The sequence below is a fragment of the Penicillium psychrofluorescens genome (assembly GCF_964197705.1).
Source record: "Penicillium psychrofluorescens genome assembly, chromosome: 3".
Classification (NCBI taxonomy): domain Eukaryota; kingdom Fungi; phylum Ascomycota; class Eurotiomycetes; order Eurotiales; family Aspergillaceae; genus Penicillium; species Penicillium psychrofluorescens.
The window spans coordinates 3,121,372-3,135,169 of record NC_133441.1 but is presented as its reverse complement, the minus strand read 5'-3'; the positions used below and the strand labels follow the sequence as shown (position 1 = coordinate 3,135,169).

Here is a 13,798-nt window from a genome sequence, read left to right as displayed (position 1 = left end):
ATCTTACAGCGGATCAGGGTCACCCTTGATGAGAATGACTTGACTATAGTCAACAGCGCCAATGATGATCGCAAGGTATTATTGAAACCAATATGTCTCGCATTCAGCGGCTAGAGAATCAAATTAAAAGTAAACTTGGCATAATAATCCTATACTTCACACAAAGTAAGAACAATTCACCCCCGATACGCCCACCACAAGAAAAATAAATTAATGATAGCAGCAGCTAAAACGAAAACACCACCCATATCCCATCTGTCACTGTGATCTCATATGTTCCATCGAAAGAGCAGCCTGTAATTTCCCAGCTATGAGGATGCTGGCTGGAGCAACTTGGCGCCGAAGCGAAGGTCAAGTGAGCGGGAGTCGGAGGGGTCAAAAACAGCATTCTGTCGTTCTTCGAGGAAGAAGGCTGCAGCGGCAAGTTAGTAAAACAGAATGTATGGCAATCCTGACACTGGAACTTACGGGAAACTTGGATCATATCAAACCAGCGGGTCGCATTGTCGTCACTGCCCTCGACTGCTTTCAAGATGCCGTTGTCTGGACGGATGGTAGTCTTGGGAGGGAGGCTGCGCATCTTCAGGAGCATGTGCAGGATGTCTGAGAAGCGATCGCCTTGGTTGGAGTAGTAAGGGGGACGCTTGTCCAGAGGCCACTGAAGAAGGTCAGCATGGGAATTATAAACACATAGAAACAACCACTTACTCGCTGCGCAAAATTCTCATTGTCCCACGACCGAAAGAGCCAGCAGGTACGCTCAACACAGTTCAGAAGAATAATCGCCACGAGGAAAGTCTCAAACCAGCCGGTCTGCTGGCGCTGAAGCAATCGGCGCTCCAGATCGTTCATCACGGACTTGCTCAGCTGCATCGCCCGCTTCTCCATGGCGGCCCGCAACTGGCTGCAGAGAAGGGCATACGACTCCGGATCCCCCACTTCCTCGATTGGAAGACGGCCATCATCCGAGGGCTGGGAAAGAGAATGCATCGACGTCGGCGGCAGGGTGGGGTTGCAGTATGTCTTCCAGCCGAGTTCCGTATCAACAAGGATATGGGTAGCAACCCACAGCTCCAGCACGCGCTCCAGCAATATGTCCTTCTTCTGTTGGCTGAGCTCGGAAGCCAGGATCAGAGTCGGCTTCATGAAATGCGAAGCCTCGCGCTCGTAGAAAAACGGCGCCGTTTTCTTGATGTACAACTCCAGTTTGCCCGGAATGTCATCGGCGTCGCTATCCAAAAGGTAAACTTCCTGGGACGGGTTAGAGAAGTGGTCATCGCCCAGACCCTGCAATTGGGGATCGAGCGCAGACACCGAGGCATGGTGGCCTTGCAGTCCACTGAAGGTGACGAAGACGCCGCTCTCTTCAAAGTGCGTGACCTCAATGCGGCCAGCATAGTGCTCGAATTTGACCTGGTTCTTGATGCCACTGGTGTCGTGGTACGCGAGAGTTGCATGGAGGTTGGCATTGTAGAGCTCAAACTCATCGGCGATCCTAGTGCGGATGCACGGGCTCTTCCAGAGACGTGCGCTCTCCACACTGGCGCAAGTGGTACAGGGGCTGTCGCCGGAGCAAGGCTTCTTCAGCATTCGGCAGCGAATACACGCTCCACGCTTGCGCACTTCCTGCACCTCGCGACGACGAGCAGCAGAGAAACGTCCTCGAACCTTGGGCTTGGCGGGCTTCGTCGAGTTACCAAATTCGTTGACAAATCCCTTGGCCTGGGTGTTTGGGTTCATCGCAATGGGGCGCGGATAGGAAGCCGCGCGCTGCGTCACCGCAGTCAGGGACGGGTCATGTTCTTGCAGACTGTCGAAAAGAAGCTGCTCGTGCGTCGATAGCGACTGGTTCCATGAGCCCATCTTCAGCCCATCAGAGCCCATGCTATCTCCTTCCAGCCCGTGAGGAACCATTTCATTGGCAGACGCCGCAATCATCGACAACTGTGACTGACGAGCGTTGGCACTCGACTCGGGTGTTATCGAAGTGTCTCCAAGAGGCGGCGACATGGATCCCGCGTGGTCACCAGTTGTGTGGCTTGGAAGATCGGGGATAGGAGAGTGCGACTGCTGGGGAGATTCTGTAGGAAAACAAACGGTTAGAGTAGATCGTGAGTGAATAGCGCCCAAAAGACATACCCTGTGTATTGTCGCCTCCCTCGTGCTTGACATCCGACTGCTGACCCTGGAAGCCCTCCGCCTCGAGCGCCGGGTCGACCACTACAGTCTTGCCTCCAGCCGTTAACGACTGGGTGTATCCCGAGCCGCGCTTAGGCGGCTCCGACGCGCCGACTTGCCTCGAGGCTTCAGCCAGCACGTTGAGGCCGTCGAAGTTCTGGCGATTTGGGAAAGACGCGTCACCTGATTTGCCTTTGTTTGCGCCTGCAGCACTCGGGTCTTTGTTCGCGTCACCCTCGGCCAGGTCAGGAAGCTCATGAAGGCGCAAGAGCACGCGCTGGCGGTCACGAAGGGGGATGGCCTGGCACTTCTTCACCAGGTGATTGGTAAGGCTGTCGATGCGGCCCTTGGGGAATTTCTCACCGCAGGCTTTGCAGGTGTGCTGGTATCGGTTACTTGCATCCTCTAGTTTCTGGCCTCGAATGAAGAACTCGAGGATAAGTTTGTTGGGTTTGCGACCCATTTTGATGGGGGCAATGAGGAATGGGGGGACGTGTTCAGTCGGTGTGGATGGGTGGGAAGGGTCGACGCGTCCGACCGCAGCGGCAGCAACCGAGAGAGATTAGAGTGTGCACAAAGGGGACCAGTGAAAAGCTGGGATGGTGGCGATTGCACCACGACGGCGTGGGTGAGAGGGGTGATGGCAAAAAAAAAAGATGTGAGCGTGAGCACAACAGAAGGGCTCCACACCCGCCACGCAATGATGACGGGTTGAATGTAGGCAGCGGACGGAGGGAGTCCAGATAGGATCAGGAGAATGATCAATGGAGCAGAGTGCGAGCAACAGATGGGGGAATGACGATGATGATGGGGATGGGTGAAGGAGGAAAGCAACGGCAAAACTGGCAGTTGATGGGGCGGTCTGACTTCACAGAGATGAGGCGCTTCACCGCACACAAGGCGGTGATGAGATCGGTGGAGATGAACTAGGTGATGGGTGATAGTACGAGGGAGAAAGAAGCCCGGTGAAGAGAGTGGAAGGAAGATGGCGAAAGAGAATTCTCTCCCTTGATTACACAATGCACAAACTCTGCCGGTGAGTGATTCGTTCTACCCAATAATATAGCACTTAGCAGATGCGATGCTCTGGAGGCCGCCACGGAACCCCCAGAGTCGCAAAGATACGCTGCTCATCTCGGCTCTCCACCAGCCGACCAGAATTGAGCTTGGCCTGTCCGTTTCTCAGTACATCGGTGTAGAGCCCCTTCTGGTTCAGACACATCCCCTTCTTACGCGCCAGCAGCCTCATACTACGGTTGAAGATGTCATTTCCGGTAAAGTAGATCAGTGCAGCCCCGATCTCGCTCCCAGGCACAAACAGCAGATCGAGTCGTCGCCAGATGTTGCTGCCAGGAATTGTGGAGGCTCCGTGCCACTTGGATCCGTCCTGTCGCGACGTGGTGGCCAGGCCGGCCTGCAAGAATCCGTTGTGGAACAGCTGGGGGACGACGGTATCGATCATCAACGACCGGATCTGTTCGAGAGTGGCCTTGGGCTTGGTGATCATGAGATCGATGTCCCCCGAGTCCAATGCCCCCCGGCGGTACGAGCCCATGATGGTCACCTGGATATCGCGGTCGACCTGCTGGACCGCCCGTCGAACAATCTCCCCGTGGGCCTCGACCTCCTTCCGAGGAATACGTTGCGCAAAGTCGTGATATCGCTCCACCCCGATCCGCTGGTTCTTGGTCAGGGGCGCCTTCTCACGTAGATCGTTCAGCGACCGGTAACCCTGCGCAACCCACTTGGAGGCTTGAGAAAGACCCGCACCGTACACCCCGAGAAACTCCTGGATGATCAGGTCCTCGGCGGTGCCATTGGTGTTGTCAAGACGGCGAAGCCGGTTGGTGAGGACGATTTCCTCGATTTTGTCCGCCAGGCGGGTCCCAATGCCGGAGATCGATAGAGCCTGCGTTCGTGTCACGATTTTCGTCGGTTGTCTTCGAAGAGCATTGATCGCCTTGCGATAGGCGAGAACTCGCCAGTGATCCGCAGTCCGTGTATAGTAGTCTAACATCTGCTGGAGGATTTCGATGGTCCTGTTGTTCGGATTGTGAATTCGCGAATCGGGCTCATACTTTTGCATGCAGGAGAAGTTTTTGGTCCAGGATTCAGCCGCCTTGTCTCTAGAGACATTCGCTTTTTGTCTGTCTGATTCGGAGTCTGACTCCTGGGACTCGACATCAGATATCTCCGCTGTAGTCTCGTCGTCGGGGAAGTCAAGTGGATCCAAGGGCTATAGCTGGGTCAGCAAAGTTCTGCGATTTGAAGCAAGTAACATTTCTCACAAGATGACTTGTCGCTTTAGCCTCTTCGATTAGATCGTCTAACAAATCCCGCCCGCGAAGGGTTGTGCTGATGTCGGACTGCTGTACTTGCTCAGTGACGGCCGCCGGGGAACTCTGAACAACTGGCGAGTTCCCACCACTGTCATGGATCTGGGAAGGTTCCGGTGATTGGGCTCGTTCTCTTTTCGAGCGTTTCAACGGTAAAGAGTCAGGAACAGTTGGCTCACCCACGGCAGGGCGGCCTTCGTCTTCAACAATCTCTGGAGTCCCATCAACACGGAAACGTGCGTGAGATGGACTGAGGACCGAGTGAAATTTGATGCAGTCTGACGGGTAGCATTCATTGACTACAACCACATTTACCTGAGAATGAATCAGCACCAAATATAGAGCTTTCAGTAATCATACTAACTGGAAAAGTCTCAAGCTTGAGGTGTGTCAGGAGGTCATGAAAGATCAAGCCCTTCTCAACGACCACATGAGTGACATCGGCGCCCCATTCTCTCGCTCGCTGGGCACCATACTCCTGTGCTCGCTGGATACGCAGTCGCCGAAGCGGAGAGACGTCGTTATTGGGGAAGAAGACTGAGGTGCAAGAACAGTCAGATGAGAGATATCGGGGGTCCATAAGGATCTGGATCCACTTACAGAAAATGAGACCCTTGAAGATCTGCTGCTCTGCTGGAATGGATTTGACACTGCTCACTCTTCTTTTCTTCCCTGCAGGGACGCCAATCTTGGTTCCAGGCATAGTCCCTGTCGTCGCGGAGCGTTTCACAGTTGGCACTTTGGGACCAGTGGGTCTTGAAGAGATATCTTCGTGAGAGATACCGATCCTTGGGGGCTCTTGCTCGGTGGAAGAAGGATGAGGGTCTGAATTTGCCCGCGGAAATGTAATTAGATTCGGCCGATGAGATGCACTCGGTTTTGAAAGCCTGTGGTCTCTCGAACCAGAAATCAAAAGCTCCAGGCGGGTATCTTCGTCATTCTGAGCATCATCGTCCGAATGTTCCAGGAGGTCCAGGGCCTGGAAGAAGCGTTTCTTGTTCGGGGCCTCCCCCGCCATGGCTGGGCTAGTCTGGTGTGAGACGGAAACCGTGGGACGGACATGGTTGCCGGAGGGAAAGTGAACCGAGTCGAACTGAAAGGCGGCAAGAGCCTAAAACCGAGCCGCACCTGGTCACGGGACTGTGCAGGCACTCGATAGAATTAGAGATACATACAAATCCAAGTCGTTGATAACTAATTTGATCAATGCTTAATGATGTACTCTGTAGCCATTCTGGGTGAAGATTGTCCGCCTTGTGATAGCCTCTCGCACTGAGCTTCAAGTTGCCCAGCTTTGTAAAACAATCATAATATTTAGGATTGCTGAGGGCTTTGTCAGGGTCTCTATGAATGAAATGCCTGTGCAGATCAGGAAGCTTAATTAAGCTAATTTTGCCTCCTGCATATTCATTCCTTTTTTCCCAAACTGTTGCTCTGATTATGACATTAGCCCCAACTTTTCGACTTCCTTAAAAGATTCTTCTTTTCGATAGTTTTCAGGGTCATAACGAACATCCAGGTCCTGTGAGAGGTCTGTCGGGGCTTGAGGTTCCTGAGCATTTACCTGAAACAATAACCGATACGACCAGCACAACGCACGAGTGTAAGTACGCTTTCTCCGATCCCGATCCAAATATCTACAAGCGAATCAACCAAATAATAATCGGGACCGTACTATAATAGTCACCCGTGAAGTCGACGGGAAAGGTGAGATAGAGCGGAAAATGTTCGTCTGGTCTATCCTATCGAATGTATGGTAGATGTCGAATCAGATCATTGACAGTTGTCACCTTTCCCATTAAATAGAGCCATTAATCTGTGATCTCAGACCAGCCGCCTCCGGGGGGTAAAGGTACTTTTGGTGTTCTTTTCAAAAAATGAATAAAGAAAAAAAAAATCGGCATGGTTCATGAATCGAGTACACTTTCGCTTCCATCATGAGCCCAACTGTATGCCCATTACTCCGTACACTTTCTCGCACTTATCTCTAGGGGAGGAATACTAGATAACGGAAAGTAATGTCAATTACTATCACCATCTATTATTAGCAGTGTGTATTGGGCGAATGGAGGTCATGTGATTCTCCGCATGATTGAACTCCCGCGTTGGTGTTTTCCTCGTTCTTCTCAGCAATTGATGATTGACCAGTATGTGGAAACCCTCCATACACCATCTAGAGGCCTCTCTTCTCCTCCGGACAGGCCGCTGTCTGGGCTGTCAATTCCGTCTCAGCGCAACTCCCTCCGCCCTGCGCTACTATGCCACACAGAACAGCAGCAAGAAACTGAGCGGCACCGAGAGCAAACCTCCAACCCAGCCGCTCCGCACATCGCCCGGAGCAAGAAAGCCCTCGGGTTTCCGATTCCAGCAGAATCCCTCGCGGGACCAGTCTGCGCAGCCGGGCGATGCGGACTTCATTCTGCCGACCCTCGACCGACCGATTGGCTGTGCAGCACCCCCAGAAGAAGGAGAAAATACCGGGATTGACTCGCGCTCCATACGGCAGCGGCGGGATGACTTTGTCAACTATGACCGGCATATTGAGCGCCGCAAGGAACTGTACGGATCAACTTTTCTATCTCCTTAATTTGATTGTTGCTCAAGGAGCATTGCTGTGGACACAAGAAGCTAACATCTCTGGTTTTTTTCCCCTTCTCTAGGACGAGACAAGTCGCAAAGCCATATTTCCGAGAATGGTCCAACCTGCGCCACGCCCAGGGCAAGACCTTCGTATCGAACCCGCGGCTCTTCCGAGGCGACAAGGCCCTATACTTCCCCAACATGTACGGCACGACACTCGCGTCCCCAAAAGAACCACAGAACACCACCTCCGTCCTACGCGGCAAGATCTCCATCGTCACCCTATTCTCCAGTCTCTGGGCCGAGAACCAAGTTGCGACGTTTACGGGGCCGAAGCAGAACCCGATATTAGCAGAGGCGCTCGCGAAGAGCGGACAGATCGCGCAGAAAGTGGATATCAATCTAGAAGAAAATCGCATGCGGGCGTGGCTGGTGAAACGGTTCATGTGGCGGATGCGCCAGAAGTTGCCTGCGCACCAGCATGAACGGTACTTCCTGGTGCAGAAGGGGGTAACCGAGGTGCTGAAGGAGGCGATTGGGATGATGAACTCCAAGGTCGGCTACGTCTACCTGGTGGACGCGGAGTGTCGCATCCGCTGGGCGGGCAGTGGGCCGGCTGAGGAGACGGAGATGGCTGCGCTGAATGCCGGTCTGCTGAAGCTGATTGCCGAAAAGCAAAATGCTGCCCAATAAAAGAGCCAAGGTTGTGTGTGAGATGTGATTTTCCTCTCCATTCGATTTGTACATATAATAGAGACTGTGTATGATAGAAAGACACTGATCCCGTGGTATGATCATCATCGCTCCGCAAAAAGAGAAATTCTCCAATAGAAGAAAAAGATATGCCCAATCCGAAACGCCTGAACAGAAAGAACCATGGACCGCTAGACAGGGGCAATAGAAGGCAGAGACAGAGCAGCAGCAAGCGAACATAGAGAGCATCCAACCCTATCGGAAGAACAGCAGCATCAAAAAGCAGAACCCGATAAAGCACCCCAGAATAATAGCATCGCGCCTCTTCTTATTCCCAATCTTCCCAATCAAATAATTCACCCCGGGGACATGGCTGGCCGCGCCAACAATCCTCCGATTGACTGACGTGAGAGTCTCCCGCTGAATACCAAAGTTCTCATTGATCGCATACGCCTGGCTCAGCACGCCATCCATCATGTTGTGGCTGTTGTCGACCCGCCCCCGCTCCTCGAGCATGTAGTCTGCCTCGGCTTGGCCGGGGTTCGAGGCGTGGTAGGCGTCGATGTCGGAGCGGACATTAGAAAGCAGGTTGGCGCGGTCGCGCGACTCAGCGATCGCGGCTGTTAGGCGCTGCAGTTCGCGGCGGTGGTCGTGGAGGACTTCGCGATGGCGGACGAGGTTGTTCTGTTTCAGAGCGGAGGAGGTGAGGGTCGCTTCGGAGTCGAGGAGGCGGGATAGTTGGGTGATGAGGGATTCACGCTGGGACGGGGGTTAGTTTGAGGGATGGTCGGTCTGTTGTAGTTGTGGTGGAACAAACTCGTTCGAGGATATCTTTCAGCTGTGACTCCGTGCGGAGTTCCTCTTCGGAGGCAGTGGGTGGTGGCTTGGTGAGCGCTGCATACTGCGAGTATGTGTGGAAGAGGGTATCTGTCTGCGGAGATGTAAGTGTGTGTCTCCTTGGTCAAAGACTCAGACATACTTGAGTCTCGAGCGAGCGAGCTTGTTGCCGCAGCTGGGCCCATCCGGTGCCCGTGGTGGAAGCCATGAGTGAGTGTTTAGAGACCGACCAACTCCCTGGATGATACGTAAGGTCAAGAATACGCTAACCCAAGAGGGAAGTCTCCATGCTGCCTGGATTTGATGGCATGAAGAAAGGTATCATGTGACCGCACCACGTAAGCACACTCGCTTAGCCCTAGTCCCACAACCAGACATTTTGCCCGCAGACAGCCAATCTTCAATTCTCACCGACAACCACACGTCTCAAGCCGCCCACCATGGTATGTTTATACCCAACAGCAATATGTCCAGCGAGACAGCAACTGACGGATATTCTTTCTAGTCGTCCAAGGTCAAGGCCGGTCAGCTCTGGGGGAAGAACAAGGACGAGCTCTCCAAGCAGCTCGAGGAGTTGCGCACTGAGCTCGCTCAGCTCCGCGTCCAGAAGATTGCCAGCGGCGCCTCGTCGAAGACTATGCGGATGTACGTATTCGATTCCGAGCAATTTCTGTGTTGTCGTTCAGCCGAGAGGGTCGGATGGGATTTTTGGTCCATAATACAAAAAGAGGCGGACACACACCCGGGCACCAACGAAAATTCTTCCCTCGACGCAAAACACATCACAACCATCATCAAACGCATACTAACTCATTTCCAATTCAGCTCCGATGTCCGCAAGTCGATCGCCCGCGTCCTGACCGTCATCAACGCCAACCAGCGCGCCCAGCTGCGTCTGTTCTACAAGAACAAGAAGTACCTCCCGCTCGACCTCCGCCCCAAGCTCACCCGTGATCTGCGCCGCCGTCTCACCAAGCACGAGGCCACCCGTACCATCGAGAAGCAGCGCAAGCGCCAGATCCACTTCCCCCAGCGGAAGTACGCCGTCAAGGTATGAAATTACTCTTGTTTATCCAGTGGCACCTGGCCTCTTGCCTATTGCCTAGGTCGACAGCGACGCTAACGATGAATTGAATGATAGGCTTAAGCGAAGAACTTGTTTGGATCTGGAGTTTTAGCGGGAAGATGCTATCACACCCCGTGCCTGGGTGTGACGTGTGGACCTGAAAAATGGATTTTTGATTGTGTATCTTAGACGGATGCAAATCGACTCTTGACATGACATGACATATTTTGCGTCTTTACTTCTTTCTGCCGTACGGGGTTTTCCTTGTTCGGATATATATCCCTGCATGGGTCCTGCAGGGCTGTTGTCGGGAGAGGATCATTTCCATGTAGATTTGTAGACGTAGCTGGTCAATTATATATATCGGACAGACGACACTGCCTTCCACCTGATTGCACAAAGATATTCACCAACATACTGACATTGCCATGCCTAACTAGAATATACACTACTTTCCCGACTGCGTAGAGGCAGCATCACTGGCAGGCACTGTCTCCAGCGTCCACATCCCACCACACAAGCAAGAACGCAAGAGCCCCAGTTTAGCAATCATTTTAAACGACAACAATGAGCGCGGCAGCGTCGTATCCCCCGAGACCTCACAGCAGCGCACGCAGCGCCTCCGCTTAACGGGCTGAGCTGCACGGCCACCACCACCAACCGGCAAAGGAGGTCGCAGCGGGAACTTCTTCAGGATATCCAGATCGTGTCGTTTCCGATACTCCATTGTGCGCGGATCGGTCCCGAATCCAAGCCAGCTGTAATCACGCAGGAAGATGGCCATGCGGTTGATTTCTCCCTTGAGAGTCGGCACCGTCTGCCGTAGGAGGGTTGCCACGGCTGCAACGAGGACGGGCGGGATACGCGCGTTGACAAGTAGTTCTTTTTCTGGGCCCGGCCGCTCGGCGTCTCCGAAGCCTGCACCTTGATAGGCGTGTTTCACGGCGGAGTCGATGCCCGCCAAAAATTTCTCGTACACGTCTATTCGGACCGGCGAGGCTTCGAGGGTTTGGCAGATTTCGGTGTAGTAGATTCGTGAGTCGCCCACAAGGGCGGCCGGGTTGGCGTTTGTGAAGCCTGCGTGGACGCCGCGGAGGCCTCGGCAGATGAAGCGGAGGAAGGCGCGGGACATGCTGGAGAGTAGAATGAAGAGGGGGAGGGAGTTGCTGGTTTTCACTAATCATCTGTCAGTTTTGGGTATACAAACTGGTTGGGGCGGGGGTGACTACGCTTCTGTGCGAATGCTTCTTGGTCATTGAAAACTCCCTCAAAGTCATCGGCTAGATCGAATATCTCGTTCAGGAGGTAGTGGAGAAAATCCAAGGACCACTTGGTGTTGCCGAGAACCATGCGAAGGACATCTTAAGGGGCATATTGTCAGTAGTAAATTCGGCTGAATGATAAATCAAAGCCTACCTGGATCATGGGCCTCGCTCTGCCCGCCTTTGTTGTACTGGAAGAAGTACGCAAATAGGACGGAAGCATGACGAAGCTGAAGTATCGCCCACGGCACGGCAGAGGCAAGTGGGCGCCGGTGAAGTCTGCCCACGAATCCCAAAGCCGCTTGCAAGCTGAGACAACGGGGGATATAAGGGTGACTCATGAGCTTTTCTTGCTCGGTGGTGAAGTTGCAGTTGACCGGCAGTGCACGATATACTTCGCCGATGAACGTTGTCTGGGCCTCTACAGTAATTGGTTAGCTGGCTTGAATTTTAAAAAAAACGTGATTTGCCGGTAACCCACCTGGCGAGAGCTGTCGTAAAGCTACCATGAGAATATCATCGGTGTTCACGTCACTTCCACACCCACGGCTGAATGCCAAGGTCAGTGCGGCGATAGCTGCGGAGAATTTGCCTGCGAGCGTCAGTTTGAGTTGTCAATTATATACTCGGTCACCAGTACATACTCTCATCGTAGAGACCTCCTGTCGAACCGAATGAGTGCTCCATGGCCCTAAGCTGAATTTGCCCCTCGCTGTCCAGCGAAACACATAAACAGGCATTCGGAGAGAAGCATGTATAAAGGCCTGGACGGATCAGCCATGTGAAGAGTTCGGATGGAAAGAATACTCACCTGGTGTCTCTATCGGATACTGAAAGCCTGCCTGGGCCAAGCAGGTCACCGTGTTGGCATCATCCAGTCCGTTGAAGACGGCCATCGTTCTCGTATCATAGAATGTGATTGAACTGTCATCGTGAGTGACAGCGAGAACGGTGCCGTGCTCGATCACATCGACTGAAACAATGTATTTGTCAGTGGAGATATCCTCAAGTCGATGCAGCTCCATTTTAGTCTAATTACAATTAGCAGTCGTCCTCTTACCCACAGAACATTCCGTACCTTTGCTTGCATATTATTATTCTTGGACATAACTTCATCAAATTTCGAATGAAGGGTTTGAGATACCGACTCTAGGTGCCATCGAACAATCACACTCGCTGGGCCCTGTTGATCTGGATATTCGGGAGCAGCATGGATGGGTTTTGAGAATACGGCAAAAATCCATGGGCTCGCTGTGGATCCTGCCGGACTGTCAATCTGTCCGGGCATGATGTCCAGTCTCGTTAACGAGTACAACGAGTTGGAAGGTGGCAATGGTTGGTCCACATGCTCGTCCGGGCTGCGGATGACGCTGAGGTCATTACCAGGCGTTTCAACTTTGCAATGAAGAAACCGAAAAGCCGGGATGGGGAACTGATTTGGCTGTTTTGCTTGAGTCGGGTCCCACTGTGCCGGCGTCCAGACAATGTTCACCCGATATACGCAAATCTTCTGGCATGCAGAATATGTTGCAAGAAGAATACCGGCTGTGTGGAGTTGTTAGCAATGACCCATGACGGATTTTTTTCTATAGAGCTTACACTGCGTAGCAGCCATGGCCGCATGAGTCAACAGCCTGTCGGAATAACCGGTGTTCTTCAGCTCGGCCGGCAATTCAGCCCACTTGCTGTCTGGGTTTTGATAGATCAGTTTGATCTGGCCAGCCCTGGTCACACAGAGCAGGCCGCCTTTGTTCGCTGGATGAAAAGGGCCCAGTGGCCGTCGGCGAAAGGGCGAATAAGCCCAGCGGCCGTTGACTTTGGCCGCCTGGTGGAATGCATGGATCTGACATTTGCGCCGTTAGCTCCTCCGTTGCAGCAACTCTGCAAAGCACTTACGGATCGCTGGCTGTTGAGCCACATCATCCCGACGATCTGATTGCTGTCGTCGCTGGAATCAAAGGATGCCTGGCGCAGCCCCGTGATGCTGTTGAGTGCAATTGAGATGGAGTAGATCGATATCCGCCCGGAGCAGTCCACGGCGGCCAATTCCGAGCCGGTCTCGTTCCAGGACAGATGGACCAGCGGATTGCTGCCATGCGCCTCGGTGACGGGGCCTAGCGGTGACTCGTCCCCGAGCACCCATTTCCCGTCCGACGAAAGACATTGCAGATGGCGTACGTTGACTCGTAGCCCGTCGGCGGAGATGCACGCAATGCACCCCAGCCGCGACCAGGCAATCTTCCTGGTCTGGGGTCAGCGTGGTGGGCAATCATTGCACATGGGGCATCACTTACTCGCAGCAGCCCAGCAGGCGCATCTCATCGAGACATTGGGCAAGCCCCTTGGTCGAGGGCGCCGGCGGCAGACCCAGCGCGAGGGAGTTGGGTTCGCCGAAGAGGTCGTCCACATTGATGCCGTCCTCCATGATCAACGGCATGCTGGTGGGCGACAGTTATTGACTAATAGAATCATGCAGGGGCACAATGGCAGCCCAGCATGGCAACACCGTTCAGATGTTGATATCCCGGGGTGTGGATGATCCGAGTAAAGGCGGTCTGGCCCAGTCTGGCCCGATCTGGCGATGTCGGCGGCGTGGCTAGAATGGATGGAGCTCTATTTTCCCTTCAACCATGCACGTTCCTCCTTACTCTCCTGGATCCGATCCTTTCCCGACCCTTTGCGACACCCATCCGCTCACCATCAGACGGGAGATGCTGAGTCAGCCATGGTCATGTGACGCGACGTAGTCCTGCCAACCAAGCAGAGTCAATCACAGAGCAGCATCAGACCCACTTATCCGCGGTGTCAAGAGAACTACACTAAAAGTGCAAACGAGATAAGCGTGC

General features: G+C 53.4%; 6 protein-coding genes across 6 annotated transcripts; 2 read left to right on the top strand and 4 right to left on the bottom strand.

Annotated features, from left to right (window-relative positions):
- Positions 1-308: 308 nt before the first annotated feature.
- PFLUO_LOCUS5297 (uncharacterized protein) lies at positions 309-2,641 on the bottom strand (the record flags this gene model as incomplete). Its single annotated transcript, XM_073782731.1, has 4 exons — positions 309-412; positions 469-658; positions 709-2,081; positions 2,140-2,641. 4 exons carry the CDS (start codon positions 2,639-2,641, stop codon positions 309-311), a joined length of 2,169 nt encoding a protein of 722 aa, XP_073639357.1.
- A 606-nt stretch (positions 2,642-3,247) lies between these two features.
- PFLUO_LOCUS5296 (uncharacterized protein) lies at positions 3,248-5,532 on the bottom strand (the record flags this gene model as incomplete). Its single annotated transcript, XM_073782730.1, has 4 exons — positions 3,248-4,414; positions 4,467-4,829; positions 4,879-5,051; positions 5,115-5,532. The coding sequence occupies 4 exons, from the start codon at positions 5,530-5,532 to the stop codon at positions 3,248-3,250; spliced, it is 2,121 nt and encodes a 706-aa protein (XP_073639356.1).
- A 1,131-nt stretch (positions 5,533-6,663) lies between these two features.
- Positions 6,664-7,787, top strand: PFLUO_LOCUS5295 (Mitochondrial ATPase complex subunit atp10; the record flags this gene model as incomplete). Its single annotated transcript, XM_073782729.1, has 2 exons — positions 6,664-7,073; positions 7,175-7,787. 2 exons carry the CDS (start codon positions 6,664-6,666, stop codon positions 7,785-7,787), a joined length of 1,023 nt encoding a protein of 340 aa, XP_073639355.1.
- A 255-nt stretch (positions 7,788-8,042) lies between these two features.
- Positions 8,043-8,832, bottom strand: PFLUO_LOCUS5294 (protein transport protein gos1; the record flags this gene model as incomplete). Its single annotated transcript, XM_073782728.1, has 3 exons — positions 8,043-8,546; positions 8,605-8,718; positions 8,767-8,832. 3 exons carry the CDS (start codon positions 8,830-8,832, stop codon positions 8,043-8,045), a joined length of 684 nt encoding a protein of 227 aa, XP_073639354.1.
- A 232-nt stretch (positions 8,833-9,064) lies between these two features.
- On the top strand, positions 9,065-9,681 carry PFLUO_LOCUS5293 (L29; the record flags this gene model as incomplete). Its single annotated transcript, XM_073782727.1, has 3 exons — positions 9,065-9,067; positions 9,130-9,269; positions 9,450-9,681. 3 exons carry the CDS (start codon positions 9,065-9,067, stop codon positions 9,679-9,681), a joined length of 375 nt encoding a protein of 124 aa, XP_073639353.1.
- A 457-nt stretch (positions 9,682-10,138) lies between these two features.
- PFLUO_LOCUS5292 (Mediator of RNA polymerase II transcription subunit 16) lies at positions 10,139-13,389 on the bottom strand (the record flags this gene model as incomplete). The annotated part of the gene is made up of 10 exons (XM_073782726.1): positions 10,139-10,866; positions 10,920-11,051; positions 11,107-11,373; positions 11,434-11,544; positions 11,597-11,716; positions 11,764-11,983; positions 12,031-12,497; positions 12,552-12,795; positions 12,849-13,194; positions 13,247-13,389. 10 exons carry the CDS (start codon positions 13,387-13,389, stop codon positions 10,139-10,141), a joined length of 2,778 nt encoding a protein of 925 aa, XP_073639352.1.
- Positions 13,390-13,798: the final 409 nt, after the last annotated feature.